Source organism: Sphaerodactylus townsendi, linkage group LG07, assembly GCF_021028975.2.
Source record: "Sphaerodactylus townsendi isolate TG3544 linkage group LG07, MPM_Stown_v2.3, whole genome shotgun sequence".
Lineage (NCBI taxonomy): Eukaryota > Metazoa > Chordata > Lepidosauria > Squamata > Sphaerodactylidae > Sphaerodactylus > Sphaerodactylus townsendi.
The window spans coordinates 113,273,271-113,290,338 of NC_059431.1; the positions used below are offsets into that span (position 1 = coordinate 113,273,271).

The 17,068-nt window shown below is 46.1% G+C and overlaps 1 protein-coding gene across 3 annotated transcripts in view; it reads left to right on the plus strand.

Annotated features, from left to right (window-relative positions):
• LOC125436916 (ovostatin-like) overlaps nt 1-17,068 on the plus strand; it is a 110,296-nt gene that overhangs the window by 56,375 nt on the left and 36,853 nt on the right. For 2 of the 3 annotated variants that reach the window (XM_048504288.1, XM_048504289.1), the window contains exons 17-21: nt 2,363-2,533; nt 6,802-6,928; nt 10,761-10,857; nt 12,399-12,627; nt 15,405-15,531. In XM_048504288.1, coding sequence (XP_048360245.1) covers nt 2,363-2,533; nt 6,802-6,928; nt 10,761-10,857; nt 12,399-12,627; nt 15,405-15,531 — 751 coding nt within the window. The remainder of the gene's footprint in view (nt 1-2,362; nt 2,534-6,801; nt 6,929-10,760; nt 10,858-12,398; nt 12,628-15,404; nt 15,532-17,068) is intronic. The other variant, XM_048504290.1, reaches the window with a different exon arrangement.

The following is a 17,068-nucleotide window of genomic DNA, read 5'->3' on the forward strand; positions in this document are numbered from 1 at the left end:
TACTCGTGTGCAGAATCGCCCCATGACTGCTCTCCTCCTGAGATCCTTCTCAGGACTGGCTCCAGGCCAGAGAGAAGGGCACTCTGATCTGGCCTCCTTGCTTGTATCTGGCCAGGAGGAGGCTGGAATCAAACAGTGGCTGCCTCATGAAAAGGAAGAGTGTAAGGGTTTGGATTTATACTTTCTCTCCTGTCAGGCAGCATGCCAACTCTCCTTCCCTTCCTCTTCCCACAACAGACACCTTGTGAGGTAGGCAGGTCTGAGAGAGTTCAGAGAGAACTGAGACTGGCCCAAGGTCACCCAGCAGACTTCATGTGGAGGAGTAGGGAAACAAACCCAGTTCACCAGACTGCCACTCATGTGGAGGAGTGAGGAATCAAACCTGGTTCTCCAGATTAGATTTCACCGTTCATAACCACTGCACCACAATGGCGCACCACCAGGAGTCCCATCAACAAAAGTGGAGATGAGAGAGTCTGGCTGGCTGGCTGGCAATGGGTGCTGCACTGTCCCATGGCCTGTCTTCAGCTGTTTATGTAACCTCAGCTTGTGGGTTCTGTGGGGCAGAACTTGGAAGGAGTTTGCCACAACTAACATTTTGAACAAAATTGGTTTACAATGATCAAACATTAACATTTCACTTAATGCTCCAAGGTCCTGTTCGAGTTTCATTCCGAGTCCTTCTAATTCGATTTCGAATACCTTTAATGGCATATAAATAGTTTAACATTTAACGTTGCAAGATAATAAGTCTTTGTGGGGAATGACGAGATGTATTCTCTGCAAGACTTGATGGATGTCAACGCCGGGCGCCTCAGCTGCTCCCTGACAGAGATCCACATGCTCTTTGCTGAACACATCAAGTCCTTCTAACTACAGTCTGATCGTGCCAAGTTGCTAGCAAATTCAAGAAGACGCCAGAGGCTTGGTGAACTGGATTCGAGACGATGAAGGTCCCCAAAAGAACTCTCGCCCATTACATGCACAAAAACCCTGAAACAATAAATTCTAACATTTACAATATAGCAAAAATAAACAACTCCCTTCCCACTAGTTCCCAACAACATTGCAGTTGCCTCAAACAAGGGGTTGAGGGCGTATAAAAATCAATCAAGGTCCCAGCCTGGTAGCCTGGCTTCCTCCAAACTTCATGAGCTTTGCAGCCTTCTGCTGCTTTCAGTCTCCACCCCTTTCTGGGTCACCCCATTCTGAACATAGGGGTTACATTTACACAGGTGTCTTTTAGGGCTTGATTTCACCAGCCTGCCCTCTTCCCCAGTACTTTTTGCCCTGGTGCCTCCTGACCCATCCACTTTGCCCTGTGGCTGCCGCCTGTCTTATGACTCAGACCCGTGTCAGCCTATTGTGGCTGGCTGTGTTGGCAGCCTCAGGGTTGCCCGGCTATGATGGCTTGTTGACCTCTTGTGACTCGGGCCCTTACCTTAAGCCCCGCGCTACTCTCCTCAAGTAGCACGGGGTCCCCCGGCACTCCCCACTACAGGGGCGGTGACAACGCAGCCACCCTGACGCTGCCGCTGTCACGCCCCCTCAGTGGGCAGCATCCCTGGCGCGGAGAAAAACTGTGCCTTTTGATGACCCCCAGGCGCGCGCCAGAGATGGCGCACGCTTAGAGTAGCGTGCAGCAAAGGGCAGCAAAGGTAAGTGGGGAAACGCCCTCAGTGAAAGAAGAGTGCGTGGCTTTGGTGGCAGTCACAGAGGGCCACCTAACTTTGGTGGCAGTTGCAAGAGGTCGGTGCTGCAGCCAGGCCCACGAGACCCAGCAGAAGAGGAGAGGTTGGGGCTCAGGATGGGGATGCCTTTACTTCCATTCAGCACCGTGACAGCTGCCCCCTCCCCGCCATAGTTCCACCAGCTCAGAAGCTGGCAAGGAGAGGGACCATTTGTGGGGCAAGAATAAGATTGTGAGGAGGATTAACCCCCCCTCCCCCAATCCATGTTCGGTAAGTGTTTAGATTTATCTGCCCACCTGAGGGTGCCCCCAAGTTTGCAGAAAAACCTCCTTTATCTCCATCTGGCTTCAGTCCACAGATTTTGGTACCTGCAGATGGAGCCAAGTTGAGAATTCGATGTAGTGATCCTCGGATTTCCTTTAAAAGCGATTCCTATCCTGTACTTCGCTTGCCGTGAATTGCTGCTGGTGTAAGACCTATTCAGTGGTGAGATTCAGCCGGTTCACACCACTTCGGCAGAGCCGGGTGTTAAAATGGTGCTTGTAAACAACCAGTTGTTAAATTATTTGAATCCCACCTCTGGAACTGGTTGTTAAATTGTTTGAATCCCACCACTGGACCTATTACCAGTTCTCTCTGAGGCCTAAACGCATTCTCCCTTTTCTCACCAGGTACAAAGCCGACTTTCTCATATGCCCATTTATGGTTATTATTTTGGAGTTCTGAATCTGGATGATGAACTTGTGGAACCATGCATTGAGCTGAAAGATACCTTTTCAAAAGGCTTATACTATCTGCCTGTGAATGTTACCAACGATGGGAACGTCTTCGATATTGTCAAGGTATGTTGGTTGCCACCTGGGATCCAGAATTTCTGTCTTTACAAAGTCAATAAGTCATTTATCAGCAGCCTTAATGAGAGGCAAACCAATTAGTCAGGTATGGCCTACTTGCTACATAGCAGATGTTGCCTTTATTTCTTTCACATGTCACCAGACAGTGAGTCTCCACTAGTGGAAAACCTTACAAAGGGCCCCTCTGCACAGCAGAGGCAACTAGGGTTCGACTTGTGTCTTCGGAAATCGTTACCTGAGCTCGACTCCTCTGTTACCCCGCACAGCAGCTGACTCATGTCTCCGGAGACAAGTTCAGAGGGCGGGATTATCTCCTCATGTCTTCCGCTCCTCATTCCCGATTGGCTGCCGTTCTATGGCAGGAAATGTGAGTGCGCGTCCCTTTTTTCGTTTTCCGACGTAGGAGCTACGTAGGAGGATTTTTTTAAAGGCGCACTTCTTGCTGCTGCCACGAGTCTGCCATTCTGCGCATGGCCGAAATACTGCACTGTGATTGGCTGGCTGGCAGAGTCAAGGCGAGGGGAATTCTGCACTCCGCCGGCTTCAGCTTGAGTGCAACTGGAGTTCACCAGGAAGTTGTACCTCCCAGTCGAGCTCAAAAATTTAACGGTGAGAGGGGGGAGCCGAGACAGACATGAGTCGAACGCTATGGCTGTGCGGAGTACCTGGGTTGGACCTACGTTGAACTAAGGTTGAATCCTACAGTGCGGAGGGGCCCAAAGTGAAAGGTAAAGGTACCTTAAAAGGTACTTTAAAGCCCACTCTAAAAGCAGCATTTAAAAAAAGAGTATTTGCTGGGTTACCAGTTATATACCTGGGTAGTAATGCCGACAATGTAATCAACCTGAGTTAAAAAGTCACTTTTTTGTTTGGGAAGAAAAAGGGGTTTGTGCCTTCAGCATGCATGCCTGGTCCGAATGTCCACTCGACTGCTTGATGCCATCATATAGAGAAACAGAGAGTTCGGGGTGAGTGCAAGTCCTTCCAGTTAGCACACAAGGCTGCTTCTAATAGTTAAGTCAAGGATGTAAGTTAGGGGGAGGGGGGTTCCCGGGTTTAAACCCCGCAATACATGTCCAAAGCTCCGCCCCCTGTTTGTAATTTTTTGTATTTTAAAAGTATTTTTTTCCGTTTTTGGGCTGCAGGGGCCACACTTTTTAGGCTAGCAGCACCAAATTTTTCAGAGACTGTTTGGGAGACTCTCCTGATTATCCCACCCAAGTTTGGTGATGTTTGGTTCAGGGGGTTCAAAGCTATGGACTCCCAAAAGGGGTGCCCCATCCCCCATTGTTCCCAATGGAAGTTACTAGAAAATGGGGGCTACACCTTTGAGGGCCCAAAACTCAAATTTTGCACCGGGCTCCATTTTACCTAGCTACGCCTCTGCCTGGAGGAGAGGGCAGAAGAGACTGCCAGCTGTCGGATGGGAGCCCAGCCGGAGGGGCAGGGGCGGAGCTGGGCGGGGGAAGGGGAATCTGCCATCCCTGGCATCAGAGAGCTGCTTTTATAAGCACTGAGGCCATGAGCAGAGCATGGGGAGGCATGGCCACGCCACTGAACCCACCCCATTAAAAAATCTATACCTACATCCCCAAGTTAAATCTACATCCCCAAGTTAAAGTTAAATCCAAGTTAAAAAAGCTAACAGTGTATTTGTTACTGATGCTCTAACGCCGAAACGCCTGGACCGATTGCTTTGAAATTTTCACACAATGTCACGTTCGTGTGCGGCCAGATTTCCATACTGTTTCCACACCTCCTGTTGTGTACATGTCACAACTGTGCCAGTTTTTGTGTACATGCAACACCTGTGACAGTTGGAACCAAAGTTCTGTTCTGCAACAGCGCCATCTGCTGGCCGTCAAAGCAACACCCTCTGATACAAGGGAACCAACCATGCCTTCCTTGAAAACCACTGCCTTATGGAATGAAAGGGATGGGGCAGGCCATCTTCACATGGCCCACCCACCCTAGCGAAGGAACGGGAAGGTGAGGGAGGGCCCGGGGGTTTGCTGGGCCAAATGCCCTGAAATTTGCACACAACGTAGCTCATGCCACCCAGCGTGTTTTAAGCTACTTACCTAGCTCATGTACCACACATGTCCCAAGTAAACCATGATAACAAGCTACGTTCTGCCCAGTTCTCCCCTCCCCCCACATAGGAACGAAAAGTCAAGTAGAAACAGATAACCTTTCATTCACACATCTCTTAGGGGTGCGTTTCAGCCTAACTGTGAGAGGTATTGTGTACATGCCACACCTGTGACAGTTGGAACCATGGTTTTGTTCTGCACCAGCACCACCTGGTGGACGTCAATAGCAACACACTTCACCTGCAAGGAAAGGGAGTGAAAGGGACAGTGCCCGCCATCTGGACATGGGCCACCCACCCTAGCAGAGGAAGGGGAATGTGAGGGAGTGAGGGGCAGGGTGCCATGCAAGGGAATGGGAGAGAGGGAGGGGAGCGAGGGGCAATAACACATGTTAGAACCGTTCGCTTTCTCTTTTCTTTCTTTTCCACTTCACCAGACTGAGCCACAGCAACGCGCGACCGGGTACGCTAGTTACAAATATAAGTTTAAGCACTGTGCCGTAATGACATGAAACCGACATTTAAATTAATAAAACCATAACAGCAACTATAATATTATGTCAGTAGTCAAACAAGCAGGAAATTGAAAGATCAATGAAACAGATCCATTAACAATTGTTATCAGGCAAGGCAAAAAATCATCAATGTTTGCCATGAACAACGTGACAGCTCTCAGTGAACAAAAGTCCTGGAAAAGTGTGTCCAGTTCTGGTCGCCGCATCTCAAAAAGGATATTGAGGAGATAGAAAAAGTGCAGAGAAGGGCAACGAGGATGATTGAGGGACTGGAGCACCTTCCCTATGAGAAGAGGCTGCAGCATTTGGGACTTTTTAGTTTGGAGAGGAGACGTCTGAGGGGGGATAGGATTGAAGTCTACAAAATTATGCATGGGGTAGAAAATGTTGACAGGGAGAAATTTTTCTCTCTTTCTCACCATACTAGAACCAGGGGGCATCCATTGAAAATGCTGGGGGGAAGAATTAGGACTAATAAAAGGAAACACTTCTTCACGCAACGTGTGATTGGTGTTTGGAATATGCTGCCCCAGGAGGTGGTGATGGCCACTCACCTGGATAGCTTTAAAAGGGGCTTGGACAGATTGATGGAGGAGAAGTCGATTTACGACTACCAATCTTGATCCTCTTTGATCTGAGATTGCAAATGCCTTAACAGTCCAGGTGCTCGGGAGCAACAGCCGCAGAAGGCCATTGCTTTCACATCCTGCACGTGAGCTCCCAAAGGCACCTGGTGGGCCACTGCGAGTAGCAGAGAGCTGGACTAGATGGACTCTGGTCTGATCCAGCTGGCTTGTTCTTATGTTCTTATGTTCTTAAAAGAGAAATTCAAAAGGTGAACCAACGTGGAGGTTTCTAAGGAGTAATTCAAATGAGCATAGCATAGTGGTTAAGAGTAATGAACTCTAATCTAGAGCACCAGGTTCAATTCCTAACTCCTCCACATGAAGCCTGCTGGGTAACCTTGGGCCAGCCACAGTTCTTTGAGAGCTCTCTCAGCCCACATGGAGGCAGGCAATGGTAAACCACCTTTGAACATCTCTTGCCTTGAAAACCCAATAGGGTCACCATAAGTTAGCTGTGACATGATGTCACACACGCGCACACACTCATGAAGGGAGTAACTCATTCATACTCTGGAAGATTGGGATGGGGCACTAAACAGCTTGCAAAGAGCTGGTACTGTCCATGTGGGGTCAGGGTTCAACAGACAGCAATTGGAAAATGTGTTTTCCTGGCTTATGAAGGAATTGCTGAGATAGGTACTTGTCAATTTAGCAAAATTGCACAGTCATAGAAGCATACAATTATTTATTGAGGTAAATTCAGTACACATCCTTGTTGCTCTCAAAAGGAGGTAAAGAAGCCTAATTGAAAAATACTGGTCCCTGTTATAAATGGCTGGCTAATCTGGTGGTACGTGTATAAAAGTAAGGAGAGACCTGTAGATGCATCCTTACAGGAAGAAAGAGCAAGAGAACACCAAGGGCTCAGGAAGAGAAGGATATGTCAGACGGAGGTGGCTCATTCATTAAGAAGATAACATAGGCATTTCTAGATCATTGTAGCACCCCCTCCAAGTGTCCAGGCACGCTGTCCAGGCACGCTTACTCCAAAGAAATCAACTAACTACGACTCTCCATTTTCAGGAGTTGGGTCTCAAGGTCTTCACCAGTTCATCATTGCGGAAACCTGTTGTGTGCAAAAGCGATTTGGAGTGCAAGAAAATTTCCTCGGATTATAGTGACAATGAGGTGTTTTCTCATAAGCGTCAAGGTAAGTAACCTCAAATGTGTTTAAAAGTAAGTGACAGTCAGCTCTGTTGGGTATAACAAGTGCAATGCCTTGCCGGACATTTGTCTCACAAGCCCCTTCCGCACATGCAGAATAATGCACTTTCAATCCACTTTCAGTGCACTTTGCAGCTGGATTTTACTGTGCGGAATAGCAAAAGCCACTTGCAAACGATTGTGAAAGTGGATTGAAAGGGCATTATTCTGCATGTGTGGAAGAGACCTGAAAGAAGCAAGCTTATCCCATAGTTAAGTGAACAAAGCCAAAAAATCAGCATGAAATCAACACTTCAAAAGAGCACAATCAGGAACAATCCAAAAGTCCAAAAATGGGATGAGCTCTCTGGTATTACCAGGTTTCCTGGTTGGCTTTTCCCATTTCATCAGCAGTTTAATTGATCTTGCCCATAAATCTTGGGATCGCTATCTCATCAACTGTCATAAAAAGGCAATTATTTGCCATATATAATATTCACTCTAGGAGGTGACATCGTCCCCTGGGCCAAGTCATTTTCTACTTCAAGCTACTGATGAAGTGGATTATTCCTGATTGTGTACTTTTGATGCATTGATTTCATGCTGATATTTTGGTTTCATTCACAGTCTTGTTTGTTTACCTTCATATGCTTTGTTATATCCTTATATGCCCTAATTTGTGCACTCTTTGAATTAAATCTGCACGTTCAGCAGTTTATGTAGCCTTGGTATAGTATTCTTTCTATTATTTTGTTGTTATATCATAGCTGACCATGTGAAATGACCAAATGTCCAAACGCTGACCCATGCCAAGATAATGATGTAAAATCCAGCCTCTGGTTTGTCAATCCAGTTTGTAAAATAATTCTAAATTCACTTGCCCAGATTCATTCAATTATTGATCATCAGTCCAGTATGGTTTTTTATGTTAGTGTTTAAAAGCATTTAACAGAAACATAGCAAAAAAGAATCTTCCAAGGGAAGCAACATAGGCTGTTCGTCTCTCTTTTCAACTGACGAACAGTGGAACATTCTGAAGACTAGGGGCGATTCAGCACACGTGTAAAATAGGTTCGACCCAGTTCCCTGAGAAGGGTACTAACCTAGGTCGAAGCCATTGTTGTTCCCCACTGTAACCAGTTTGATCCCAGCTCGGAAGGTGGAATCATCCTGTGCCTCTTCGCCGCTTCGTTCCGATTGGCTACTGTTCTACGACCATGTTCCATCTATCCCCATACACATTATAAAAAAACTGCCACAGGAATGGAGGGACGAAGGTGGCTGAAACACTCAGCTGTGATTGGCTGAATGGGGGACTCCTGGCACCAGAGATTCCGCACTTTACTGGAATCGAGCTGAGTTTGAGTGTGGTTCCCTGAAAAAGTAGTAGTTCCCAACTGGAGTCGGAAATTTGACCATTACATGGGGTGAAGCTGGTGCAAAACCACGTCAATCCCAGTGGTTGTGCGGAGCACTTAGGTCGAACGCAGCTCGAACTTAGGTCAATAACGCAAGTGCGGAATCGACGTAGGAGTTGTCCAAGCTTCATCCATCATGGAACTTTACTTGAAGGGTATAATTTGTTTCAGCATTAATGACTGTCATGTGCCCGGTGTTCAAACAACAAAACATGGGAACACATGAACTTCAGTTCAGGCTGCCAAATCCATATTGGGAAATTCTTGGAGATTTTGAGGCAGAGCTCAAGAAGGCAGGGTTTAGGGAGATGAAGGAACTCAGCAGGGATGTGATGCTGTAGGGTCTTTCCTCCAAAGCTGCCATTTTCTCCGGGCAGTCTGAACTCTGTCCTCTGGAGATCTCCAGGCCACGCCCAGAGGTTGGCAACCCTCATGCCAACCCACTGACCAGCAGTAGCATCCTGCCATTAAATTAGATCTACCACAATGATCAGGACTCTTTCCGCTCAAATCACTGAAAATGTTTTGGAAACATTTTTAAATCTCCCCCTTCACCACAACGTATGTCTGCACACCTACTCCAAACAATTCCTGGCCGCCATTTTGTGATTTCTCCTATATTTTCTCCCTTTTTCTTTGAGAACGTTGCTTCTATGCTTTACAGCCGATGCTGCAATTTTCTGCACCTTGTTCGGTGCATTTTTCAATAATTACCACCCACTCTTCAAACAATAACGAAAGCTGCAGCAAAAACAGGCAAGGGGCAGGGAGTGAGCTGTGAAAAATTGGCACCAATGAGGAAGCATAGATAAGGCAGAGAGGCTTGAGAAACATCCTAAAGGGACCGCATGGGCAAATGAAGCACTTTTTAAAATGTTTCAACTGAAGAATAGTTTAAAAAGGGCATTTATTTAAAACGTTTTGAGGCTGCAAATAAGATGTTTTGGCATAAAAACCATGCGGAACTCCACAGAGGAAGTGTTTTATTTCCTACCTCAAAACGTTTTATTGAAGTGACTTTGCAGAAAGGGCCTATATTGGAGGGTATCCACGGCAGCAACTCGATTCGAATACCTTTAATGGCCTATAAATAGTTCAGCGCCACAACATAATGACAGCCATTCGTTACAACTTCAGGCGAGTTAAAATAAACATCAGCAACTCCAAAAACTATACATGATCAAACCTGTTCCATCATCTAACTATTGCATTGTATAGGACATCAGTTAAACTACGCACTTTACAAACCTGTTGAACCTGTCTTTCACAGGAAATATATACAGTTTATTTAAATCTTTATTTTGTGGCAGCAATTCAACAGATTTGTAACGCGCATAGTTTAACCGATTTCTCATACAGCATAATAGCTAGGTTATGGAAGAAGAGTTTGGATTTCTATCCCCCCTTTCTCTCCTGCAGGAGACTCAAAGGGGCTGACAATCTCCTTGCCCTTCCCCCCTCACAACAAACACCCTGTGAGGTAGGTGGGGCTGGGAGAGCTCCGAGAAGCTGTGACTAGCCCAAGGTCACCCAGCTGGCGTGTGTGGGAGTGCACAGGCTAATCTGAATTCCCCAGAGAAGCCTCCACAGCTCAGGCGGCCGAGCTGGGAATCAAACCCAGTTCCTCCAGATTAGATGCACGAGCTCTTAACCTCCTACGCCACTGCTGCTCCTGAGGCTTACTTAAGTACAGTTTTTGGATTTGTTGATGTAATTAAATTCGAGCTGACTTCTTGTGACTTGAGCCATGTACCTTTCTGTGATGGAAGAGTACTGTAAAACTAGCAAAGTCACATATGACTGTGAAAAGCATCTTTGCCTTTTGATCTCCTGGAGGGAGGACAGGAAACTATGCAGAGGTGCTAGGATGAAACGTCAAAGGCCTAAGTTACCTCATGGCCTGAACAGAGTTTTCCTGAGAAGGGGAAAACAAAGGTTTTTTAATTCCATCTTGAGACGTGGTCAGAGAAACATCTCTGGGCCATGGGTTCCCGGAACAGGGACAAAGAACCAAAAGGGACATAACCACCTAAGCAATCCCTTAACCACAATCATGTTTTATTTCTTTGATTTCTGTTTTTCAATAAAAATCGCTGAGACCTCAGCTGGTTGGAGTTATTGGAGAAAAGAACCCAGGTTTTAATGAAACAAGCGTGGCTCTCCCAGGCTTGCTTTCATGATATGGTGGCAGCTTTTGTGGTCTCCGATACTCCAGGGTAAACACCTTCGTGGATTCGTGGCTCTCCCAGGCTTGCTTTCATGATACTTTCTCCTTGAGGTGTTCTGAGGGCAGAGGTAACCTTCATTAGGAGGAAAAAATAGCAATTACAATAGCAATTTTATTTCCTGCCTCAAAACGTTTTAAAGTGTCCATGCGGAAATGGCCACTGGCGTTTTGTTTTTTATTCTGTTTCCCGGCAGTAGATGCTTTGGCCTACGGTGGTTCTGCTGGTGGAATCATGGAAACCGTGAGACAATACTTTCCTGAAACCTGGATCTGGAATACGGTCTCTGTCGAGTGAGTCTTGTTGCTTTTCACTTTGGCCAGGGAGTTTCATCTCTGGAGATCAATTATAATTCCAGGAGATCCCTATCTGGAGGTTGGCACTCCTATAAACAATAGTGAAGCAAGCCTTTATTGGCATAGACAGCAGTACAACAATAATAAAAACAGATTAAAAAGCATATACAATACAGGATATGCGTGTTAGGACAAAGGAAATCTACTGGCATTTAATAATTTCCAAGAGAAAGTCTGCCACTGTCATACAGAGAGAAGGATCAGGGTTGTCCAACAAGTAGTGTAATCTAATTAAATCGGGGAGATCGGGTAAATGTAAAGGAGTGAGATTCACATACTTGGGTCTGATTTCCTCGAATCTGAGACAGTGAAGAAATTGGTGGGCCAGAGATTCAACTGAGCCATCGTTACATGGGCACAATCTTTTAGTCTTTTCTTGCTTATTAAATCTGGCATGTAACAAGGCAGAAGGCATAACATTAAACCTGGCGAGCATTATGGCTCTCCTTTGAACAGGGTTTATTAAGCAATACAGGTAGTGTGCCAAGTGGCCCCGTTCAAATGGGAGAGAAAAAAATACAGGTGGGGAAGCATCGTTAATCCTATTAAGCGGTCATTAGGGTAGAGAACTCTCTATCCAATAGTTGACCTTTTAATTTCCTATAAGCTTCTGAATAGGACAAAGGGCAAAGTGAATCCACTGACAGTCCAATAGAGGCCATTTTTTCTTCAATTATGGAAAACCAGGGGTTGGAATGAATGTCAGAAAGCAGACGGTGGACCAGGGAATTACAGTCTGAGAGAAAATGAATTCGCAGCCAGAATCCAAAAGTCCTCAGCCAAGCGGCTGATTCCAAAGAGTTTTGCTATAAACAACGATAAATCAAATGTATTGTCGAAGACTTTCGCAGCCCAAATGAACTGGCTGGTGTGGGTTTTCTGGGCTGTGTGACTGTGATCTGGTAGTTTTGACTCCTAATGTTTCACCTGCATCTTTGGCTGGCATCTTCAAAAGCAGGTCACGGTAAGATGTGTTTCTCTCCACAGCATCTTACCATGACAAGATGTCACCTATAGATGAGGGGTAAACTTTAGGAGCAATAACTAACAGACCACAGCCTAGAAAAGTGGCAGTCGGCAATAAATCAAATGGTTACCTATGGCTACCAATCTATGGCTACCAATCTTGATCCTCCTTGATCTCAGATTGCAAATGCCTTAGCAGACCAGGTGCTCAGGAGCAGGAGCAGCAGAAGGCCCTTGCTTTCACATCCTGCATGTGAGCTCCCAAAGGCACCTGGTGGGCCACTGCGAGTAGCAGAATGCTGGACTAGATGGACTCTGGTCTGATCCAGCAGGCTAGTTCTTATGTTCTTATGTTCTTATGTTATGTGATAAATGTTTAAACACGCCTGTCCTATTTGGGAGTCTTTGGGGATTTGGCTCTGAATTTTTGCCTCCTGATTCTTTTATGCCTCTCGTGGGATTCTCATGTTCCAACAATGTGGCTGGTAAATGTTCCTTCTTCTGTTTCTCAGTTCTAGCGGAAAGGCCAGTCTCCCATACACTGTGCCAGACACCATCACGGAATGGGAAGCCAACATGCTCTGTGTGGACAACGAGACTGGGTTTGGCATCTCCAAGCCTGCACAACTGACAGCTTTCCAGCCATTCTTTGTTGAATTGGCGCTGCCCTATTCTATTGTTCGAAAGGAATCCTTCCTTCTTAAAGGCAATGCCTTCAATTATATGAATGTATGCTCGGAGGTAAAGTCATTCGTTCTCTCTGGTTCCTAGGCCCACCGCCCTGGGGGACCCAGAGTCAAAAGCCTCCTCTGTGGGGTTGTCAAGTCCATGTTAGGAAATCCCTAGAGATTTGGGGGACAGAGACTGGGAAGGGCATGATTAGGGATAGGAGCGGTGGTGGGATTCAGCAGGTTTGCACCACTTCGGCAAAACCGGTTGTTAAAAGAGGAGTGGGAGGAGGAGTTTGGATTTATATCCCCCCTTTCTCTCCTGTAGGAGACTCAAAGGGACTTACACTCTCCTTGCCCTTCCCCCTTACAACAAACACCCTGTGAGGTAGGTGGGGCTGAGAGAGCTCTGAGAAGCTGTGACTAGCCCAAGGTCACCCAGCTGGCGTGTGTGGGAGTGCACAGGCCACTCTGAATTCCCCAGATAAGCCTCCACAGCTCAGGCGGCAGAGCTGGGAATCAAACCCGGTTCCTCCAGATTAGATACACGAGCTCTTAACCTCCTACGCCACTGCTGCTCCCAAAGGACACTTGTAAATAACCAGTTGTGAAATTATTTGAATCCCACCACCGGAACTGGTTGTTAAATTATTCGAATCCCACCACTGGATGGGAGGGACCTCAGCAGAGCGGAAGCATACGGGGGTGAAATGGCGCCCTGAGGCAAATTGTCTCCAGGTGCCCCCCTGCCTGGGGGTGGGGGCCCGCCCCCCCGGCTGGAGCCAGCAGTACCTTCCACCCCCGAGGCAGGGCTCCAACCCTGGAGGTGAGAGGCAGGGCTCCATCTCTTACCCATCCCACCCCCTCCCATCCCCAGCTGCAGGCTGCCGGCTTCCAGCAGCCGGCAGTGACTTCTGAGCCCCACCCCACCCCCCCCCCGGGGGACCCCAGAACAGATTGCCGACTGTCAGGGGCGAGGCTTGCTTTTATAAGCCCTGAGCGTGGGGGTTATGCTTAGTAAAAGTTATTATCATTATCATTATCATTATTAAATCCACCCCCCTTGGCATGGATTTAAAGGGAGAATCTGAGGTCCCCAGTTTAAACATTGAAAGTGATGCTGTTTCAGGGTGGGGGAGAATCCACCCCAAAATAGCATCACTTTCAATGTTGCTTAAACTGGGGACCCCCGATTCTCCCTTTAAGGTGGATTTAAAAGGAGAATCTGGGCTCCCAAGTTTAAACACCATTGAAAATGATGCTGTTTGGGGGTGGATTCCAGCATCACTTGTTTAAAGTAGGGAGCCCAGATTCTCCTTTTAAATCCACCTTAAATGGAACCTTCACGTTCAATGGCAGTATGCCTCTCGGGGAGGCGAGGGCGTGGAGATAGAAAAGAGGACCCAATTAGTAACCCCCTCTCGGCACACACAAACAATTAGTAACCCACTCTCGGGAACTGGTGAGATCCTGCTGGATCCCACCTCTAGGTATAAATATGTCTATAATTTTTTTAAAAAAGACTGCCATCCCTTGGAAATAGCCCAGTTAGTGGTTATTTACACTCTTATTTTGTTTGGTTTTGAAGCCTGCCACTCTGCCATAAAAAAAGAAATGTTTTACAGTACAGTTGCAAAGGAATAGTTGTATGTCATGACCCTCTAGTTTCCAGTCTGCCCTTATCTCTGCAGCTGCAGGGGAGGGGTGGGTGGGTGGAAGTTGGGGTCAGAGGTGGGATCCAGCAGGTTCTCACAGGTTCCCGAGAGTAGGTTACTAATTATTTGTGTGTGCCGAGAGGGGGTTACTAATTGCTGATTTTGCCATGTGATTTTTGCCTTAGTTACGCCCCTCCTCTCAGCAGTAGCGCACAGAACTTGAAGCAGTCTAGCAGGAGGTGCACTGGTGTGTGTGGCAGCCTGCACCTGCGTGCATTCGTTTCCCGCCAAAGGACCAGCACAGCAACTGCGTCCTTGCCACAGCCCCGCCCAGGAATGCCCTGCCCCAGGAATGCCTGGCTACGCCCCCCTGGTGTCCCGCCCAGTCCCATTGGCGCTACGGCATGAATCCCACCACCATGGGAACCTGTTACTAAAATTTTTGGATCCCACCACTGGTTGGGGTGTTTTCATCCAAGTTCTCACTGTCTGAGGAATGTGTGTATCATATATGTGTGAGGGAGGGAGGGAGGGAGGGAGGGAGGGAGGGGGGGTTGTGGACCTGACGTATCTGTGTGTGGGAGGGAGGGAGTATTCTTTAGAAGTATTGATTCCTACATTGATCGTGTCTGGGGTTGTGACACCGTGTTACTCGGTGCTTGTAATGTGATGCAAAATATCTTTGGAAATAAATTTTGTTAGTCTTTAAGGTCTTTCTGGAATTTTATTTATACCCTTTTAATCCATTCATGTCAAGGATGTAACTGGTTAAGAATGCAATGTTACTGATCTTTATGTGTTGGAAAGGAACAGAAGTCAATAGTGTAGAACAAATTTCGAACAGAAAATAAAGTATTTGGTTAATTGGCGGAATTAATGTTTTGTTGTTGTTGCTTAATTTGCACTTCAAAATCCAAGACGTACACAAAGACAAACATTCACCACATTATAAAGTATTTATTTCGTAGAAACTTCCAGTTTCTTCTGCACTCCTTAGCCTTTAAACTTTCAGCATTTGGCCATTAAGCATCAGACTAGTAGTCTGTGGCATTGTTGGGCACTAAGACTGGGGTTTGCTGGCAGTACTAACTGAAAATATCGGTCTTATTAACCATATAGTCACTTGTTTTATGTATATATGTGTGTGTGTGTGTGTTTATGTATTTATTTATATCCTTCTTGATCCTTCCTTCAGATATCAACTATGTTGGCAGAGTCCCAAGATTACAAAGCAGAAAATCTGTCCCCAGAAAACGACATCACAGAAGTATGCCCAAATGAAAGAAAGACCCATACTTGGAGAATTCACGCTCAAACACTGGGTAATTGTCTCTCTTTTTCTCATAATACACTCTGGAGTTTTCAGCTTCCTTTAGTTTGGCATTTGTTTCCCCAAATTGTATTTCCCCACAAAAATACATAATCTTTGTCCAAGTTAATTCATATAACATAAGTTGAAGAATTGGGCAAGCATGATACCACTGAACAAAAATTGATATAACTGTTTATGAACTGGCGTAAGCATCTCTGTAGTAAAATACTAACGATGGTATACAATAAAAGTAGTAAAAATGGCTGATCAACTGAGCCAGCATGGTATAGTGCTTTGCGCTGGATTAGAGGTGGCGAACTCTCTTATATCTCTCAGATGTTATGGACTACAATCTCCCATTCAGTTCCCCTAAGCAATTGGCTGTAGGGCTGGCAGGGGCTGATGGGAATTGTAGTCCATAACATCTGGAGGGCCAAAGGTTCGCCACCACGGGACTAGGACCTGGCAAACCCAGGTTCAAACCCTTTAACATGAAAGCATTCTTGGGGCTACGACACATTCTCAGCCTAACCGACATCACAGGGGTGTTGTGAGGATAAAATGGAGGAGAGGAAAAAGAAGTAAGCTACTCTGGGTTTCTACTGGGGAGAAAGGTGGGATATAAATTATTATTATTATTATTATTATTATTATTATTATTATTATTATTATTATTATTATTATTATTATTATTATTATTATTATTATTATTATTATTATTATTATTATTTTATTGGGCCCTCCCCCGGAGGGCTCAGGGCAGTGAACAGCATATAAATAGAGCACAATATCAGGTTAAAATCCAGTAAGTATCAATTGATACAGGCTCTAGTAAAAATAAACCCTACCCCATTAAAATGCAGCATTATTAAAATTAACATTAACACAAGATGGCACCTGCTATCAATTCCCTCAAAAACCCCAAGAGGGGGAGGGGCGGTAGGATCCACTTGATGTTACAAGAGAAAAGGAGAGGGGGGCCCCCCTATCAACGGCTAGTCTCCCCAAAGGCCTGCAAGGAATACAGCTCAGTCTTGGCAGGCCCCAAGCGAACTCAGCAAGATCCTGCAGGGCCCGGACAGCTGGTGGGAGAGCGTTCCACCAGGCCGGGGCCAGAGCTGTAAAGGCTCTGGGCCGGGTGGAGGCCAGTCATATCATTGAGGGGCCAGGGATCACCAGTAGGTTGGCCTCTGCTGAACGCAGAGACCGATTCGGGACGTATGGGGTAATGGGATAAGTTAAAAAAACAATTTTTAAACATACAGAATTAAGGTATGCTTATGATTTAGCATAAAATATTTTTTCAAAAAAACTTTAATAATTGAGGCCGACAGTTGAATATCCGACTTCAAGGTAGAACATGCATGTATTGCCAGGATACTGTTGAGACCCTCGAGCATATTATGTTTTCTTGCTCGAGGTGTGCATTACCTAGACTCTCCCTGCTTGTCCTGGCTTTAGGGAATAAAAAAAGTTCTTCGGAGCATACAAAGACTATTCACCTGCTGAATAATAGCAACGGCGGGATAACGAGAAAAACCGCTGAA